This window comes from Diabrotica virgifera, chromosome 10, assembly GCF_917563875.1.
Source record: "Diabrotica virgifera virgifera chromosome 10, PGI_DIABVI_V3a".
NCBI lineage: Eukaryota > Metazoa > Arthropoda > Insecta > Coleoptera > Chrysomelidae > Diabrotica > Diabrotica virgifera.
In genome coordinates, this window is record NC_065452.1 from 63,707,816 (window position 1) to 63,728,241 (window position 20,426).

Genomic DNA, 20,426 nt, shown 5'->3' on the forward strand with positions numbered 1-20,426 from the left:
CTGTTGTGGGTCCACCCACAACAGGTCAACCCTGTTCTGGGTGGACCTCTTCTCTGATGTCCTCCAATTGTACTTGACAGTAGCATTTTCTGTAGTCTACATTCTGGCATCCTCTGTATGTGTCCCAGCCATCTTATTCGTTGGGTTCTTATTACACCTAGGATACTGGGGCTGTTCATATAACTCTCTCAGATATACATTTCGACACCCCCATCAAACAAGGTTGTAACTCATTTTTAGCGATTTTACAGGAGAGGCAAAAAACAAAAATATAAATTTTTAAAAATTTGTATTGAAATGATTATAGACCCTTTTACACTAATGCCATATGATATTTATAATATAATAAGGGATTACTGTGAGATGTATGATATGTAATTTTATTAACTATTGAAAATCTTGAGTTTGATTGAGATACAACCTTGAAATATAATATGAAATGATAATATCATCCACATAAATCAGTAGATATATAATATTTTGTTTTCCAATTTCAATATGTACAAAATTTCAGAGCCTTTAAAACCTAATTAATTTTAACAAGTAGTCATTAATCTCAATATTTCAGCATCTTGAGGATTGCTTTAAGCGATAAAGAGACTTTTCAAGTTTAAAAACATTACCATTCATGCACTTTAGATCCTGTGGTGGAAAGATAAATCATCCTCTAACTCTAACTTATCATTCAAAAAAGCTGTTTTTACATCTAATTGATGGAAAAAAAAATTTGTATTAATTTCCTATAATCAAAAGTATTCTGATGGTAGTCATCTTTGCAACTGGCAAGTAAACATTGTATAATTCATTATTTTGTGCAAAACCTCGAACAAGCAATCTAGCCTTATATTTGTCAGATTCATTTTCCTCAAAATTCTTATACATAAATACCCATTTTTTATCTAATATCTAAACATTTTCTGGTTTCTTGACTTCTATCCAAGTGTTATTTTCTCTTATGGACTCCAATTCTCTATCAACAGCGTTTAACCAATATTTTCCATCTGACCTGTTTTCTAAATCTGCAAAATTTTCTGGAACAATATTAATAAAATTCATAGCACTAAATGCCATAATATATAATTCATATAATCATCAAATTTTCTTGGAATTTTTACAACTTTTTTCCTCTCATCTATAACATAATTTCCTCTTACCTGGTCATCACCTTTTTCTTCTTCAATTTCATATTGTTTCTCTGAATTTTCCTTCATCCTCATCTACTTCTGGAATATAATCATTGTTTGTTGTTTTATCAATTTCTGTTTTAAAATAACTGGTATTCTCATCAAACTTGACATCTCTAAATATTATATAATCTTGATCTCTATTCTTCTCTTTTATTACAGTGTCTATTCCCTAATAAGGATTTTAACGCAGACTATATATTTCTACAAATATCAACTCACAGTTTTCACAATTTTCATTGAAAATTATAAATTTTACAATAAAAATAATATTCTATCACTATGAAAAAAACATGCTATAAAATATCTCAAATTTTTCGCATTTTTATTGAGTATCTGTAAATATTTAATTTTAGACCATTTTACTTTATTGTTTACTCTTTTATTATTAATATCCACTTCAAAATTACCATGTGTCTCCTTAAATAGTTAACGCAAACTCTCAAAATTTGAGACCGATCCATTAAATAGTTTAAAAGTTATTCTATTTGTTTATCCCAGAAACCTTTATTTTGCAATAACATAACACAGAAAATAATAAATATATAATGTGGCAATTCTGCGTATGCCAAATGAAAGTAGAAAACTGATACTATCAAAATGTATTAAAAAAAGAAAAAAAAAATTATCAAATATAGTTAAAAATTCTAATGCCAAATTTTTGAAATTTTGTAGTTTATAAACATTTAGAATAACTTTAAAAAAATTTTACATAGAAAAAATCATTTTACATATTCGAAAAGCTCGTATTTTACATGAATGTTAAAAAATGCAATTTAATTGGTGACTACTCTTAGTAAGTGAAGGGGAAGATGGAAGCCCACAAATGCACGAGTTCAAAAACTAAAAAAGGCAATTTAAAACTACATACTATCATTTTCTATATCTCGGGATCTACTGAATATATTTTGATCTTTCTTTTTTTAATTTGTATGTAATTTTTCTGTACATTACTATGCAATTTGTCTAGACATTTATTAATTAATTTGTTTGTAATTTGTAAATAAACAGTCTAATTTGTTTAAACAATTTTTGAAAAAATAATGTTTTCCCAAAAATCCATGTTTTTAATCATACTATCATTATTAATCATAGAAAAAGTTAAGGTATACTTCAATAAATAAATTATCTTTAAATAAATAATTATCTAATAGAAATAATTTATTTATTAAAGTGTACTTTAACTTTTTCTATGATCATTAATGATGATATGATTAAGAAAATATATTTTTTAAAAAAATATATTTTTTCAAGAATTGTTTAAACAAATTAGACTGTTTATTAATTAATAAATTTATAAACAAAGTGTATATTTGTAATGTACGTAGAAATTATATACAAATTAAAAGAAGAAAGATCGAAATCCATTGAGTTGATCCTGAGACACAGAAATTTGTATTATGTAGTTGGAAATTGCTTTTTAGCTGTCCTAACTCTGTGGATTTGTAGGTTCCCCTTAGTAACCGTTTGAACTGCATGTTTGAAAAATCGTAGTTGGTGCTGTGAAGGTACAATGTTTGTGCAAATTTTTTAGCAAAGACTACAAATCCTATTTTTTAAAATGGCATCAATGAGAGTTCTTAATTATTATAAACACATTAGCTGTGAAGTAAAAAAACACATTTCTAACTTTGTTCCAAATGAACCCAGGCTAAATTTTTTTATTGCAAAATTCGTGTTAAAATATTAGCTTTTCGAATATATAAAAATATTGTTTCTACGGATAATATTTTTAAAGTTATTCTAAATGTTATAAACTACAAAATTTCAAAAATGTGGCATTAGGAATTTTGACTATATTAATTACTTTTTTTTAATACACTTTGGTAATATCAGTCTTCTACTTTTATTTGGCATACTCAGAATTGTCATATGTTCATTATTTTCTGTCTTATGTTATTGAAAAATAAAGGTATCTGAGATAAACAAATAGAATAACTTTTAAACTAATTAATGGATCGGTTTTAAATTTTGAGGGTTTGTTAAGTACCCCAATACCCAACTTTTGGTGAAACACTAAAGTTCTAAGGTAGTTTTCGTAAAAGTTATTAACAAATAACGATTTTCACTTATTTTGCAGTTTGCGTAGCAACAAATTAACTTTTAAACTTTAAAGAATCGGAATTTTGAAGGTTTCTCAATGTTCTAAAAAATTAAATTTTGTAATGTTATGTCAACTATTTAGCTTTTGAATGGGGTGCAAAAAATCGAAAAAATCGCGATTTTTGCACTAAATTGTTAATAATTAAAAAACGGACGCGAACTCTAGGCAGGAAACAGGTAGGTTTTCTTCCTATAGGTCTACAATAACTAAAAAAGTAGTCAGCTACCTGGATCTTCCCGAGTGTCCCGAGAAAATCCTTATTACCCTGGACTAAATGTGCATTATATAATACCTAAAAGTGAATTGTTTTTATATACATACCTTATAACAAGAAGAGTGAAATAGTAAATACCTAATTCTTTCATTTTATACAATATATTACAGTTTTTAATTTTCTTCAGTTTATATGAAAGAAATGTTGATTGTGCTTTGCTAGACATTTTGTGTCTTGCTTCAATAAGAAGACAATGTTTCCTATCTTTTAATATTATTTCCAGACTAAGGATCCAAATGACCCAAATAGTGTGGAAGTTCCTGTAGGCTTAAATTGGCTGGACCACAATGACTTCGCTGCTCCAGAAAGAGAAGCACTTTTGAATTTTTCATATAAAGTCAAAGATATGGCCCCCAGTAACTCCAAAAATTGGATTGATCTACGTCACTTCATGCATTATGTTTATAGAAACTTCTTTGCTAGTTTTAGTTTAATCCCTAGCAATGAATGTTTGACGCCTTATTTCTTGGACGAAATGCGAGGATTAGTACGCAGGTAATTTTTTCATATAAAATGTTGTGTAAAATTGATCTCTTTGTTAGATTACTTACAGAATTCTTGTCCTATTATATTTTTTTAAACGCTTTTATTTAGTTCAATAGTTTGCGTCAAATCTTTAGACGTTAATTTGGGTGCCTTTTCTCCAAGGCAAATGAATAAAAATTTGCAGACATATGCATTCGCGGGAACAATACACGAATAATCAATAAAAATTGTTTTTTTATGTTTATTAATTGTTTAAATAAAAAAAACGATTTTAATGAAAAATGCTTAAATTCTCTTGTTTTTTACAATGTAAAAACTTAAAACTTTTACGGATTGTAGCTAATGATATGAACTATACATAATTTCACTTTTTACGTTAATTGTTCATGTTATGCTTCATAAATAAACAATAAAGTTTCAAATTTTTTGCCGATTCCGACTACTTTTTATGTTAGTACATCATATGTTTTATACATATTTTAAGAAACATGACAATCTATTTTAATGTTTGAAAAGTGTAAGACTAAAAAGTAAAAAATAAAAAAATATGAAAAAAATGTTTTTAAGAAACGCTTTTCTTTAGTTACGAGTGACTAAAATTAAAAATATAAAAAAAAATCAACTAAAAAGCAAAAAAATAAAAAAATTGAAAAAGTCTAACACATTCGTTCAAGAAAAGCGTGGGGCGAAAACCGTTTATTCGATGAAGACGCGCCACGCTTTTCTTTGACGAATGTGTTAGATTTTTTCAATTTTTTTATTTTTTTGCTTTTTAGTTGATTTTTTTATAATATTTTTAATTTTAGTCACTCGTAACTAAGAAAAGCGTTTCTTAAAAATTTTTTTTTCATATTTTTTTATTTTATATTAGGTACATACTTCAATTATGGATGGATTTGTAATGAATATTTCTTTAGAAAAATAGTTCTATGCTTCTTGATAGCTTTTAAGGTACTCTAGTACACTTTAGAAGACCAAAAATAATCATTTTTTTGAAGAATTTTTTTCTCAGAACCTTTATTCAAAATGAACATCTAACTTAGTTAACTTAAGTTAAGTTAATATCTCACTTTAGATAGTACAAAAAAAATATAACTTTTTTCATTTATGCACATACACTAATATTGTATACAATATATATAACAGCATTGCAGACCTCAGGGGCCCATTGCTTGAAATTTTTCAACTGTCTTTCTACACTTCACTCTGTCCAGGGCAGCTGTCTTCCAGTTTACAACACCTGCTCTTTGTAGATCTTCTTTGGCTGATTCCAGCCACTTTTTCCGCCCTCCTTCTTCTCCCCTCACCTCTTAACAATATACTCTTCGCCCATCGGTCCACTCACATCCTTTCCACATGTCCAAACCAGCGCATGTTCCACATGTCCCAACCAGCGCAGTCTTCTAGTTTTAACCATATGGCTGATTACTGGCTTCTCAAACAGTTCTTGAACTTTTGATTCGTCCGTCTTCTCCATAATTCGTTTTCTCCCACTTTCACACCACCTAAAATCTTATTCAGAACCCAACACTCACTACTATACAGTACTGTAGGTTGTATGACCGTACTATATAACCGCAATTTTGCTGCTCTTGAGATAAGACTACTTTTTAAAAGTTTGCTCAATGCTCCCACTGCTCGTCTTCCCTTCGCAATTCATTTTTCAATTACTGGAACTTCATCTCCTTTGTCTGTTACAGTCACCCCCTATTCAAATTCTTTCACTTTCTCGACAGAATATTCTTTTCCATAAATTTTGTTTTGTGTTCGTTAATTGTCAGACCGTACTGCTTAGCTTCTCTTTCAAAAAGGTTAAATACTCTTAGCAGTTCTCTTTTTGTTCTTGTTATCAATACTATGTCGTCTGCATATGCAAGTACCTGAGTTCTTCTATCATGGATCCTACCTTGCGTTCTGATCTCGCTTTCCCTGAATATTGCCTCTAATACGCAATTGAAAAGAACAGTTGACAGAGGGTCTCCCTCCTTCAAACCCCTTCGTACTTTTCTGAGAGGCTACCCTCCAGTGCTACTCGATTTTCTGTTCTCTCCAGTGTCATTTTCACTAGTTTGACCAACTTGTTCGGTATCCCAATTAACCGAAGTGCATGCATGATAAATACGTTTCCTTACGACTGTATCATATGCCTGCTTGAAGTCTATAAACAGGAGCTTCATGTTTAGCCGTTGTTCGTAGGTATTGCTCTGTAACATCTTTAGTACGAAAATCTGATCGATGGTAGATCTTCCTTTCTTAAAACCACCTGGATATTCCCCTATTTGCACACTAACATATCTATCTAATTTTTCTCTTATAACCTTGGCAAGGACTTTATAAATTACATCAAGCAAAGCGATACCTCTGTAACTTTCACACTGAGATTTATCTCCCGTTTTATATATCGGGCATAGTACAGCCTAACTCCATTGTTTCGGCATTTCTTCCTGATCCCATATTATCTTTAGTAGGCTATAATTCTTTATGCTTCCTAAAACTTTCATTATTTCCTCGTCTGTCGGCGGCTCCACTACATTCTCTTGGTTGTAGTTTTCTTGTATCACTTCCATCTGAACCTCGTCATTACCTTCCTGCCTCTCATTTAACAGTTCCTTAAAATGCTCTCTCAATCTATCCAGTTTTCCTTCCTTGTCGCCTTAATTTCTTGCATTGCTAACACATCCAACTTATACTGCTTCATCACTGTCACTATCTGCTTCAAAGCACCAGCTTCATATGTACTCCTCATGTTCAAGTTCCTATTCTAAGAATGGGCTCGTTGATTCTCTGTTTTTTCCCTCTTACTTTGTCATTCGTGTGCTCTCTCAGATTCTTGTTCATAGTGGTTTTTTTGTTTTTTGTCATCTTGTTGTTCTCTCCACGCGGACTCCTCTAGTTTATTGGTTGGTCCAACTTTCCGTCTTTTCTGTTCCATCTCAAAGTTTTTCCTTCTATTATGAGCTTCCTGAACCCCAGCTTCACTGACTTGCTCACGCTCCTAGCTTCTTGAGCTTTTTTCCGTAATTCTCTCTTCATTTCCATCTCGACTACTGTTAGATCATCATTTTTATAAATCCGTTCTTCCTTAATATTCTTTAGTTTTTTCTTATTTTGCATTACCTTCCTCTTTTCCGAGGTTTCCAAGTGTAGTAAACATTTTTCCTCTCCCAATTTTACAGCTGTCTTAATATCCACTTTTACAGTTGAGTCCGGGAATCTTTACCCGTGCGTCATCATTTAAAGCATACGAAATAAGTCGGAAATTGAAATTTACTAAACGCAACAGCAAGTCACTTACTGTCACTTGCTGTTGCGTTTAGTAAATTTCAATTTCCGACATATTATTGACTTATTTCGTATGCTTTAAATGATGACGCACGGGTAAAGATTCCCGGACTCAACTGTATACTCATACTCTTCTCAATCATGTTTTCCATCACCTCTTTTAAAATGTCATGCGTATCTATCTTAACACCGGTTATAATCACGTTGTCTTTTTTGCTTTATTTCTCTAAATACTCAACTCTACTGGTTAAATATCGTACATCTCTTTTAACTTGCTCATTCTCTTTTTTAATTTCTTCGTTTTCTTTCATATTTTTGAAGTGAAAACTTCTTTAGGGACGTTCTGCGATTTTTGGATAGGGGAAAAAGCATTGAATTCGCCACCGTCATCGCGACCGTCATTGCGACCGTCATCACTTATGCTATATATTATTTGTATGTATATATAAATTGTATAGAAGTATTTAAATTTAAAATAAATGTAAAACCTATTTTAGGATGGGGAAAAAAGATTTATTTCGCGACCGTCATCGCGACCGTCATCTCTTCGGCGAAATAAATTTTTTTCGTATCTATATTATGTGTATGTATACATAAATTGTATAGAAATATTTAAATTTAAAATAAATGTAAAACCTATTTTAGGATGGGGAAAAAGATTTATTTCGCGACCGTCATCTCTTCGGCAAAATAAATTTTGTACGTATCTATAATATTAGGTATGTGTATTTATACATAAATTGTATAGAAGTATTTAAATTTAAAATAAATGTAAAACCTATTTTTGGATGGGGAAAAAGGATTTATTTCGCGACCGTCATCTCTTCGGCGAAATAAATTGTGTGCGTATATTTATTGAAGTGAAAACTTCTTTAGGGACGTTGTGTGTGATGTATGTAAATAGGTAGTATTCGGAACGCACTCAAGTTGGTAACATTGTAAGAGTGACGTGACAGCGACAAGTACAATGAAGTGGAAATAAAACAATAAAACCATTCTGAATCTAGACACGATACAAGTTGTTTCATTATAACCTCTCCTCCAAAGTTAACCTAAGAACCCTACCACGTGTTACATTAAATGGTGCCGAAACCGAAACCAAACCGAATACGTTAAGAAAAACATATAAGAAGCATAATGGAATTCAAGGCAGCAGTAAACTCGATGCAGATGTCAGGTAACTTGTATGAAAATTGGAAATTCTTCATACAAAGATTCAAAAACTATTTACAAGCGACATAATTAACAAAGAAACCTGAAATAACCCAATGTGCACAACTACTACAGTTAATAGGGGACGAACAGAGCCTGTTTTACTTCAAATCAGGCCTGAGGCACTATACAATTTTCGGGCCTCTAAATATAAACGAATGAAACGAAATGGACGAAATAAACATCAGATAAAAAAACTGAAAAATGCGTTTTTAATATTTTTAAAAAATCTATCGAATGACACCAAACACGACCCCTCCTTATGGGGAGTTACCTTAAAATCTGAAATAGGAACCCCCATTTTTTATTGCAGATTTGGATTCCTAACGTAAAAATAAGTAACTTTTATTCGAGACATTTTTTAGAATTCAGGATAGATGGCGCTATAATCGGAAAAAACGATTGTTGGAAATAGAAAGTTAAATAAAAAAATTGAAAACCCCACTAAAATGAAAAACTTAACTTTTTTTGGTTTTAGACCCAAATCTTTAGAACCTAATAGGTCCCCATGACGCTTTAGTAACTGCAAATTTAGCAACCACTATTTGTATCAATTTTTTGTAATAGGTAGGTATATCATTTTCTATATTTAAAATAGCCAAAGACGACAGACTTTGTGTCGATTTAGAGAATTTCACTTTACTCTTTTCAGTACCGAGAAAGATCTTTAACCTGAAAGCGTTTCTATTGCTAATGGGTAGGTATAGTTAAATTAAATAAATTGTAAGCAACGTTTCTACATGTGTAAACGTCAATATTATGATGTTATTTTCAATCAAAAAGGTCATCATACTTTGTGGATTTTGTAAGATATTAGATGTGGTCCTGGTGCAAAGTTCTTTAAAATGTGCCACTTCTTCAACTAAATCATCAACATCGATATCGTTCTTATAATATTCGGTAATAGTTTACCTACAAGTGTACTGTTTCACAATTGTCTGTGAACAAGATATTAAAAATATCGTTTACAGAATTAAAAGCATCTTTTCGTATAGATAGTTGCTTAATTAAAATATCACAAATAGGCAAAAAACTTTTTATTTTAAAAGTTTTAACAATTTATTTTAAATATTTAAAAAATCATTTCGAGAACTCTTGAATTTTCATCAAAAAATTGTTTTCCGTCCTCAGGAAAGCTCATCTTTATATACGAAACGCTTATCGGCTATATTTTTTTAGCTTCATTTCGAATTTCTGAAAATTTTTGTCTTGTTTTCTGTAAGTATACATATTTGATTATACTATTGTAAAGTTCTTACACTATTTTAACTTTTACTGGTTGCATTACTGCGGTCCAAAATTTTATTCCAAATCGTTGTCATAAGAATAAACTATAACGTCGGTATTCATTTTCCCTAATAAATCATTTGCTTCAACTGACGTCATCCGTTTTTGGCTTGAATCTTCGCTTGATTGGTCCAATGCGATTTTACATAAATTAAACGAAAGAATTTTTAAAATTTATTTTGTTATTGCAATAAATTATTTTTTTAGTGATCTTTCCTAGCCCCTTTAAAATGTGGGCCCGAGGCAGGTGCCTCATGGGCCTAGTGGTTGCCCTAATGGACCCTAATTGCTTACTGAAAATGCATTGTTCATGGGGCTAGTAAACAATTCTGCGAAAACACTTTCTTAAAAACTAGCTATAACTATTTTTACAAAATTTGTCTTATACAGGGTGTTCAAAATTTATATGCTCGTGGTTGAGAAATATGAAAATTTTTATTTTAAGTTGAATTTTAAATATAAACATAGTCTTTTATTTCTCATGTCAAATAGGAATATAATAAATCCCCGCCTTTGTATTCCATAAAAATTATCTGCATCTTCAACTAATTTTTCTCGAGGCAAAACAATCTCCCTGTATATTGCCTTCTCTTAATCTATGTCTTATACCCTAACTTACTATCTACTTTATGCAGTTCCGCCTTTTATTCGTGATATTTGTACACATCGTGAATATTATAAATTCCTCGGATCTTTTCCGAGTCCATATGCTTCAACTCATAACTGTTTATCCCATCTTTATTATTCACGATGTACGGGCCTTCGAAAGCAGGCATTAACTTTGCGCAAATGCCACCAGGAAGATTTGATACTCGTAACGCCCTCACAAGTACTTTTTCACCCCTTTGGAAAGTCACTGGTCTTCGTTTTCTATTATGAGCCTGTCTTTGGATATACTTCTCATTGCTTCGCCGCAATCTTCTCTGTACTGTTTCAATTACCTGTTGATATTCTTGTGGCTCTGGGTCTTCCCATGGCCTTATCGGCATTACACCCTTCACGATGTATTCCGGGGTCTCTTTTATTACTGTACTCGGAATGGTATTTAGATACATTTCTATTTCCGCCATTTTCCTGTCCCAGCGTTGATGTTGACCATCCGTTGCAATGCGAAGAAATTTCGTCACTTCCTGTATAATTCGCTCCGAAGGATTACTTTGGGGATGACTAATGTTGACAAAATTTGTCTCTATTCCACGTTCTCGAAGTTGTCCCTTGAAACGATCATTTCGGAAATACGTTGCATTGTCTAGTAGAATCTTTCTTGGTGTTCCTACTGTGGCTATGAAATTGTCGATTTTTCTTAATATTTCTTCCCTCTTTGTGGTGCGGCAACTGTATAATTTTACGTATTTTGAAAACACATCCACCATCACCAGAATATGTTTGTTCCTTTTAGTGGTCATAATTAGATCGCTTAACATATCTATTGCTACAATGTCCAATTTGTTCCGGGATACAATATTTTTTGCAATATTTTCATTTTTGAAATTCCTACTCTCTTATATTTTTGACATACTTCGCACTTCTGGGTAATTTCTTTTGCAATGCGGTAATCTTGTCGGCTGATGTAATTTTCCCTAAAAACGAGCCAAACCTTTCTGCTACCGATATGTCCATTGTTCTCATGTAATTTCTTTATGATCTTTTCTGCCAATGTCTGTGTCACTAAATATAGTTCCTTTCCGTCTATTCTCTTAAAAAATATGTTATTTTCTATCTCCGCTCTTCTTTCCTCTCTTTCCTCTAGGTCTTCCTGGTTTGTCCTTATCTCATTTAACGAATATACACCTTCTTCTTGTGTTAATATATTTAGTCCCACATGTAGAGTAATTGCTTCCTTTTTCCGGTGTCTTCGTCCCGTGTTAGAGCGTCGGCTATTATGTTGTCTTTTCCTTTGATATATCGGAATTCAAAATCATACTCCTGTAATAATAGAATGCCTCTATGTATTCGATTATTCACCAATCGATTCTTCATGATATGTACCAAAGCTGCATGATCCGTTTCGATTATGAATTTCGCTCCCAATAAGTAAAACCTCAATTTGTTTACGCAAAATAGTACACTGGCAAACTCCAATTCTGTTACACTATATTTTCTCTCATGTGTTTTAGTCACTCGAGATATAAAACATATCGGCACTTCTTGGTCGTTTTGTATTTGAGACAAAACTCCTGCAAATTTTTGTATGAACGCATCAGTTCAGAGTATAAAAGGTAGATTGTAAATGGGGTGATATATTTTCGTTCCTTTTGCGAATTCTTGTTTTAATATTTTGAAAGCTTCCTCCTGTTCTTCTTTCCAATTCCATTTTATACCTTTCTTCAGCAATTTTATTAGAGGAATTTCCTTTTGGCTCAAATCGGGAATTAGCTTTTTAAAATAATTAATCGTGCCAAGAAAACCTCTCAATGTTTTCAAATTTGTTGGCCTTGACATTTTTGACATTGACATTTTTCAATGTTTAATTTTAATCCCGCTGTGTCCAATTCCTCCAGAATTATTTTTATGTGTTCCTCTATTTTCTTGTTGTTTTCTTCTATTGTTTTTTTTGTTTCCTCCTGATTTTATTGCATTTTTTGTTGTGTTTCTTTTTGGTTTTCTTCCATTACTCGCTTTGTTTCTTTCATGGCTTGTTTCGATTTCTGTTGATTTTTATCCATTTTATCCATTTTTTGTGATTGTATTTGCATAAGTTGTAATATTTTTTCTAATTCTGATAATTCCTGTTTTCCTGTTGCCATGATTGTTGTATCTAAAATGTCTTCCTGTTCTAAATGTTCTTCTTTGTCTGAGTTTTCTTCTTGTTTTTTGTTTTCTTTGCTTTGTTTTCTTGTCCCATACATTTCTTTTTTAAGAAATACTATTCCCGCCACATAGGAAACTTAAATAGTATGTTGCAAGGACGAAACTTTTCTCACCCAAATGTAATAAATTGTCAATAAATATATCAAATGTAAATATCAATCAAATAAAATCAGTTATGTGAAATTTGTACCTAAAGAGATCTAAAATTTTATGTCATCAAATGTAAATATCTCACTTTTTACCACGGGCATATAAATTTTCAATTACCGGCTTTTCTTTTTCTATCCTTTCAAATTTGCCACCAGAAATATTTTTCAATGCCTTTCCACGTTGGGTGTCATGTTATTGTGAGCTACTTTGATTAATTAATCAGTTAATTATCTCATTAATCAAACAAATCAAACATAAATAAATTGTAAATCTCAGGGCTAAATTATGCTATCAATACTTATTTTCGTGGCTTCAAAATATTTTTCAGTGGCTTCCTAATAGGGATAGATAAAAGAGAATAAAATAATACACATATGAATTTCAATTAGAAATTATAAAAGTCGTTTATTTTATCAAACGGAAATAAATGTTTAATATTGCAAATTTTATTTATTCTTCTATCTTTATTTTATCTAACAATTATGAAAATAGGAATCTTATTTCTTTTTGTCTCCAAATTTGTTTTTTTAAATAATTAACTATGAATCTCTACCTCTGCTATACAGGATGTTCTACCTGTTCAATTTTTTTTGATATAAAAAAAATATTTTATCAATATTATTGTATACAGAAAAAAACAACTATAATGATTTATAAGTAACAAAATTGATTGAGGTTTGATGATTTTATACTAGTGAAATGTGTAGTTCAATATGCACTGTGGTATTTAACACGCAAAACCATACATTCATGTCTCAACAAAAAAATTAAAACTGACCTTTGCCGATGATTCGACAATGTCTTCACACAACACACGTTTCCTTCTTTGCTGGTATTGCGATCCAAAGAAACTTGTCCACGTTTTCCAAAAATGTCCCTGCTCCTCTGCAAACTCGTTCTCCCTTTCCTCATTATGCCTCGTACAGTACTCGTCCCGGCTTTCTCCTGATGCAGTATTCCAACTTTTTGAAACACTTAAACAAACACTGGATACTTTAGACTCAAGGAGTTGTATCATCTCTCGACTTGGCCTATTACTCGTTCCATGATATGATACTTGTAACTTTTCCAAAAAACCAACCGGCGTTTTACTTTTTTTATACACTACCCTCAAAACTGGACTCTTCCTTTCGATCCAACAAAACAGACTGACTCACTCTCCTCATTCATTCTCATCCTTCCAAATTGTTCCCCTCCAGAATTGATTTTCCAACCAATCAAAACAACTTTCAATCATGTCGTATTTACCACAAAACTCTTTCCTTTTTCTAAACATGTCTTTATGGATTTCCAAGAAAAAATAATATTCCGACTATTTTAACTCTATTTTCTACACTAATCATATTTTTATCTATGTTTAAGAATCTAATACACAGGTATATTTTAACTATCTATTATGTACCGTGCGGCTAATGAATTACCTACCCGCATATCTTGAAAAACTTAACGACCTATTCTTTTGTTTAATAAAATATATTGTCCGTGGTTTTGATAAACAGTTCAAAGAACACTTTCTTAAACCAGCACCCTAATTGCTTACTGAAAATGCATTGTTCATGGGGCTAGTAAACAATTCTGCGAAAACACTTTCTTAAAAACTAGCTATAACTATTTTTACAAAATTTGTCTTATACAGGGTGTTCAAAATGTATATGCTCGTGGTTGAGAAATATGAAATTTTTTATTTTAATTTGAATTTTAAATATAAATATAGTCTTTTATTTCTCATGTCAAATAGGAATATGTATGTATGTATATGTAAAAATTAACAAATAACCCTTTCACTGCGGATGACTCGAAAGACGTCGTTCACTTGAGGCTGATAATATACTAAAGTGTTATTTGCCCGTGCCCAAAAGGGTTAAACTCCCAAAATGCTAAGTCAAGCAGCATACAGAAAGACAGGAGAGACCAAAGAGAAGTATGATAGTAATGGTAAAGCCAGCTGCAAAAAGAGCAATAGAAAAGGAAGTGAAAATGTAGAGATTTGTACATTCTGCTGATTTAAACAGCAAATTAATAAAATTAAGAGCAATTACAGCAATGCGGATGTTATGATTAATTTAATACATTGCGACATTTATGTAATTTACTATTATAATTGGGAAAGCCACAATTTAACTTGAAAAATGATTTTATTGACATTTTATATTTTATTCTATTATATTAATATTTTGTATTTTGATAATGACTGGTATATTGGATACAATTGGAATAGTAAACTTAAAATTTTAGTCAAAAATAATGAAATGATGTAACTTTATGTCTCTTAAATGTTTTTTTTTTGTATAGTTTGATCCAAGAAGACGAGAGTCAACTGTATTTAAGGGTATTGGCTTTATTAAGGGAATATTGCATTTTTGCACAATTTAATTACACTAAGGAAGTAGGACAAACCTATATTATTACTAGTAAGTGTCTTATATTTTTAACAATATCTTAATTCTATAAAATCAGCAGAACAGTTTTACGACATTTGGTATTCGCAAAGGTTGAATGAATTTTTTGTTTTCAGCACTGTGTCATTACTATTATGCCATGTTGAGAGCCGCCGACAAAATAAGAGACGTATTTGCTGATATTAAAGTACTCATCTATAGAAATTATAAGATGGGTTGGAAACATTTTAACGCATGTGTATTCATAAGATATTTTTTGGAGACTGATTATGTCCAACAGAAAATCAAGCAAGTTTTAAAGGTAAGATGGTTCGTTCAATTAAGAGATAACTATCAATATGATCACATCTTTGCTATTGCTGAGAGTAATAGAAGGGTGTATATATTCGGAAATGGGTGATGTTAATAGAAATTTAAGCTATTATTTATTTACTGCTAACATAATTCAATAACAAGTTACTAAAAAAGATTGAATCATATTTTTGATCTCTGTTGCACATACCTAATTCATGCGAACTTTGTTATAGACCAGAGAAAGCCCTGGTGATTCTCCTGCCATGTTTGAATTCTTAGAAAACTTACAAAATTTAAGCACTATGTTACAAAACCGAATTAAAAAAATTAAGTGAGTACAAACTTAACAGTTATAGCAATGAAGTAATAAAAATTATATTTTATAGTGACGATCATAGTCTGGCAGTGGGAAGCGGAACATACTTTATAGAAGAAGTTATGATTTTTAATCATAAAGAAGTTCTGACCACTAACTTTTGGATGGAGCGGACTGAACAAGAGTAAGTAAAAGAGGGCCCTTTACTACATAGATGGTTTTCCTAGCACTTCCTCTCCCACCCGTACCACAAATTTGCTCTTGGCTTCCCATCAGTTTCTAGTTTGAACATTCGAACCGTTAACACGTATCGAATACGAGCTAGGTATTTATCAAAAAGCAATTAGCAGATAATTTATCGTTCATTAAGTCAATATAAATAAAAGTTTATTTAAATATAAGTTAAGTTTTTGTGAAAGTGGTACATACAAGTAAAAACGCAGTAAGTGATATACTGTTCAAGTAATTATTTGAAACAATAAATATTTTTATTGTATTATAATATACAATTGTATATACTAGCAACATTTTCAATTTTATTGCGCTTTATACTGGCAAGAATTGGAGTCGGTTACCAATAGGGGGACAGGGCCGCACTCATTCTTGCGGGTGATACCTGTTCTTCTAAAATGATCTCCACCGAAGCAAGCATGGATCAACAATCTCAACACGACATAAATTCACCGAAAAGCTACTCAGCAGGGACAAATCAATTAAAATTTCCTTCAAAAGAACAGGCACTAGATTTTAGTGCAATCGAAAATACTCCACTTCATGACTACCTAATCCCTCTTGGTAACATTATTCAACCTAAAAATATCATTTTCGCCTCCCTCCTTTCCAACAACCTTTGTATGTATTTGTTTGCATGTACCTTGTGAATAAAAATATCCTAGATGAGTTTTTAGATAACTATTGCCAAATCACTATTCAAGGAGAACTTTTAAAGGCTAGACGACTTATAACACCTGCCGAACGAATTGTCATATCAAATGTATGCCCGACCATTCCACACCATGTTCTTGAAAAAGAATTGCTAAAAATCGGTCTACATCTTGTATCTCCCATAACATTTCTAAAAATCGGCGCAAATCTTCCCGAGTACATATCCTACACTTTCGACGGCAAGTCACAATGTAACCATCCCAAGCACCATAACAATAACATTCGAGGGAGACCGGCCCTGGCAAGGTATGGTTAAGTTGTACTGATATTGTACTCCTAGTTTTTAATAAAAACAAGTGGTATTATTAAATAGTTTTTTTAAAATTAAAGTGTTTATCTACTAGGTACTACTACGTAAGTCATCTATACGTAATTATTATTTTATTATTGTGAAAACAAAAAGTCAAATAATAAATATACACCACCGTACAATCATTTTGTGAGGTTAGCTAGCATGCGGTTGGTTTGTCACTTACCAGAGTCGGACTGAAGCTTTCGCCACCGCAGCTTAAAATGACTTCACACAATGTAAACACACCTTCCGATCTAACCAGTCCAGTAAATCAACGTTCGAATATCACACACAGTTATGCATCAGCCGCTTCACATTCATTTCCGAGTAAGACCCAAGCAATTGTATTTAGTTGTATCGATAATGCTAAACTGCAGGATTATCTTATTCCTTTGGGCACAATCATCAACCCAAAAAATATTATTTTTTTCATCTAGATTATCTCATAATAGAATCTGCATGTATTTGGCAAACAAAACCGTAGTAGATAATTTCATGACACAATATGGCTCTATAGAAGTACTCGGCGAAGTTGTAACAGCACGGAGACTTATCTCTCTAGCAGAAAGACTAGTCTTGTCTGGTGTCTGCCCGTCAATTCCTCATCAAGTATTAGTTGAAGAATTACAGAATATCGGTTTAAAGCTTATTTCCCCAATAACATTTCTGAAAATTAGCTTGACTCTTCCCGAATATAGTCACATATTGAGCTTTAGGAGGCAAGTTCATGTAAGCCCTATAACATCATCAATTCCAGATTCTATTCTAATAAATTTCGACCAAACACCTTACCGCATAATTTTGTCACAAGGTACACTCACCTGCTTTATTTGCAAAAATACAGGACATATATCTTCCCAATGCAATAACAGTTCAGTAACGGAATCAACTCATATTGAGTCAAACAATTAAGTACCAAATCAAACAGCTCCAACAAGTATATTACACAAGGTACCAAACACTCAGCAGTCATCAAGTTATCCATTATCAAATCCGGGCATATCACCTACACCTACAAATCTCCATGACCAAGAAATGGCCGTTGCTATCAGAATCACATCTACCAGTTTAGTACCGATTTGCAATGTTTACCTTCTTTGTGACATACAAGTAAGTTCTGAACAGACGATGTTAACTCGAATGTAGAGCAGTTTAATCAACTTATCTTAAGCACCGCCCACAAATTTATTGGTAAATCTAAATCTGTTAAAGGCCGATGTCCTGTACCGTGGTGGAATGACCGTTGTGCTACAGCAATCCGTGAAAATAAATCAGCCCTAAACCGATACAAAAAAACAAAACATCCGAAAATAAATTCAAATTCAAAATGCCAAAAGCAAGGGCACAGCTAACTGTCAAAACTGCTAAACAATTTTCATGGAACAAATACGTATCGGAAATTAATAGCAGTACCCCCCTCTCTGGTACACCAAAATATCTGGTTTACACACTTCACACAATTTCACGGGGCTAAAAGAAAATAATAATTTCATAACATCGAGCAGCGATATTGCAAACATTTTTGGAAGAATCTATCAAGGCCACTCATCGAATCAACAGTATACCGCCAATTTTCTCAAAGCCAAAGAATTCGCCGAACAAAATCCCATTTATCCGTTTGAAGCACAAAGTAATTCATTAAACCATCCCATCTCTTTTCAAGAGATAAACTCATCTATTCTTAACTTGAAGGACTCTAGTCCTGGCCTGATGATATTCCTTCAGCATTTCTGAAACATCTCCCTGCTTCATCCCATAACGTATCTCTTAAACATATTCAACAGAATTTGGCTTCACCACCAATGGCCAGCTATTTGGTCAAATGCAATAGTCATTCCTCTCCTAAAAACTAATAAAAATAAAAAATTGACCCAGAATCATATCGACCCATATCTCTGACATCGACAACCTGCAAATTACTAGAAAATATTGTTAACTCCAGGCTCTCATGGGTTTTAGAAAATTTTAATTTCTTAATCTCCGAGCAAAATGGCTTTAGAAAAGATCGGTCAACCACAGACATTTTAGACTTGGAAAGTGAAATACATGAAGCTCTTGCTACAAACCAAAAATGTGTTGCTATATTTTTTGATTTAGAACGACGTGCATTTAATAAAGCTTGGAAGTACAACATTTTGAGACAACTTCATAAATGGAATATTCAAGGTCACTGCCTTGCTTTCATCCAAAACTTTTTAAATAACAGATCTTTTCAAGTAAAAATAAATAATATCTTTTCAAATATTTATAGTTTGGAAAATGGTACACCCCAAGGATCCATACTCAGTCCAACACTATTTCTGGTAGCAATAAATGACATCATCAAAAAAATTCAAGCACCCTTGCAGGCTCGTTTATAAGCTGATGACCTAGTGGTATCTATTAAACGTAAAAATATTTCCTCAATGTCGTCAATTCTTTAATATTCGCTATACTAAAAAACCATATTACGAAAGAATTAAATCCATACTTTAAAACCTAAACATTAATTTTCCGGAGGTTTTCTCCTCGGATATTAAATACCCCGAGCCTTGGCTGATTGATTTACCAACCTGTGATGCATCTCTGGAGTATTTCGATAAATCTAATACACACCATTCTCTGATTCGGTCCAAGTTCGAGGCCGTCATAAATAAGTACCCCGACTACCATAAAATCTACACAAATGCATCTAAATCCGAAGACGGAGTGGGGGCATCAATCGTTTCTTCAGAAAACAATCTTCTTTTTAGTTTACCCCCAGCGTGTAGCACATATTCAGCTGAACTATACGCCATATACCGTGCTGTGAAACTTCTTAACGAGCCTACACTCACAAAAGCCCTGATCATAACAGATTCCCTTAGCTCTCTAAACTCATTAAAATACATTTTTCCGAAACATCCTTTTGAAAAGTTGCTAAAATACCAGCTTTCCCAAGCTCATGAACATGGAAGAAGCGTCCAATTTTTATGGGTTCCCTCACACGTCGGAATAACAGGAAATGAAGAAGCTGACAGGACTGCACGAGAGGCAATTTTAAGTGATTTTTCGGAGCCGATAGACAAGTGTGTTTCCAGTGACTTAAAAGCTTATTTTAAAAATAAAGTGTTGTGTTTGTGACGAAATGAGTGGTCTCAAAGTAATTCTAAGCTGAATAAAATCAAAAATAATGTGTCTCAGTGGTTTCCATCGTCGCGCAATAGACGAGAACAAATTGCGGTTGCGCGTTTACGTCTAGGACATACCAGGTTAACGTACTCTTACCTTTTCACAAAGAATAATCCTCCTATATGTGATCAGTGTAACGTCCGATTAACAGTCGAACACTTTTTAATAATTTGTAGTAAATATGACCAAGAAAGACAGTGTTACAATCTCCCAAACGCTCTACCAGAGGCTCTAGGTTAA

At 32.3% G+C, this 20,426-nt stretch overlaps 1 protein-coding gene across 4 annotated transcripts in view; it reads left to right on the top strand.

The window, feature by feature from the left end:
* LOC114339115 (uncharacterized) overlaps positions 1 to 20,426 on the top strand; it is a 63,440-nt gene that overhangs the window by 5,742 nt on the left and 37,272 nt on the right. For all 4 annotated transcript variants that reach the window (XM_050641516.1, XM_050641515.1, XM_050641514.1 and 1 more), the window contains exons 2-6: positions 3,786 to 4,057; positions 15,083 to 15,201; positions 15,306 to 15,490; positions 15,717 to 15,814; positions 15,870 to 15,983. In XM_050641516.1, coding sequence (XP_050497473.1) covers positions 3,909 to 4,057; positions 15,083 to 15,201; positions 15,306 to 15,490; positions 15,717 to 15,814; positions 15,870 to 15,983 — 665 coding nt within the window. In that variant the 5' untranslated portion in view covers positions 3,786 to 3,908. The remainder of the gene's footprint in view (positions 1 to 3,785; positions 4,058 to 15,082; positions 15,202 to 15,305; positions 15,491 to 15,716; positions 15,815 to 15,869; positions 15,984 to 20,426) is intronic.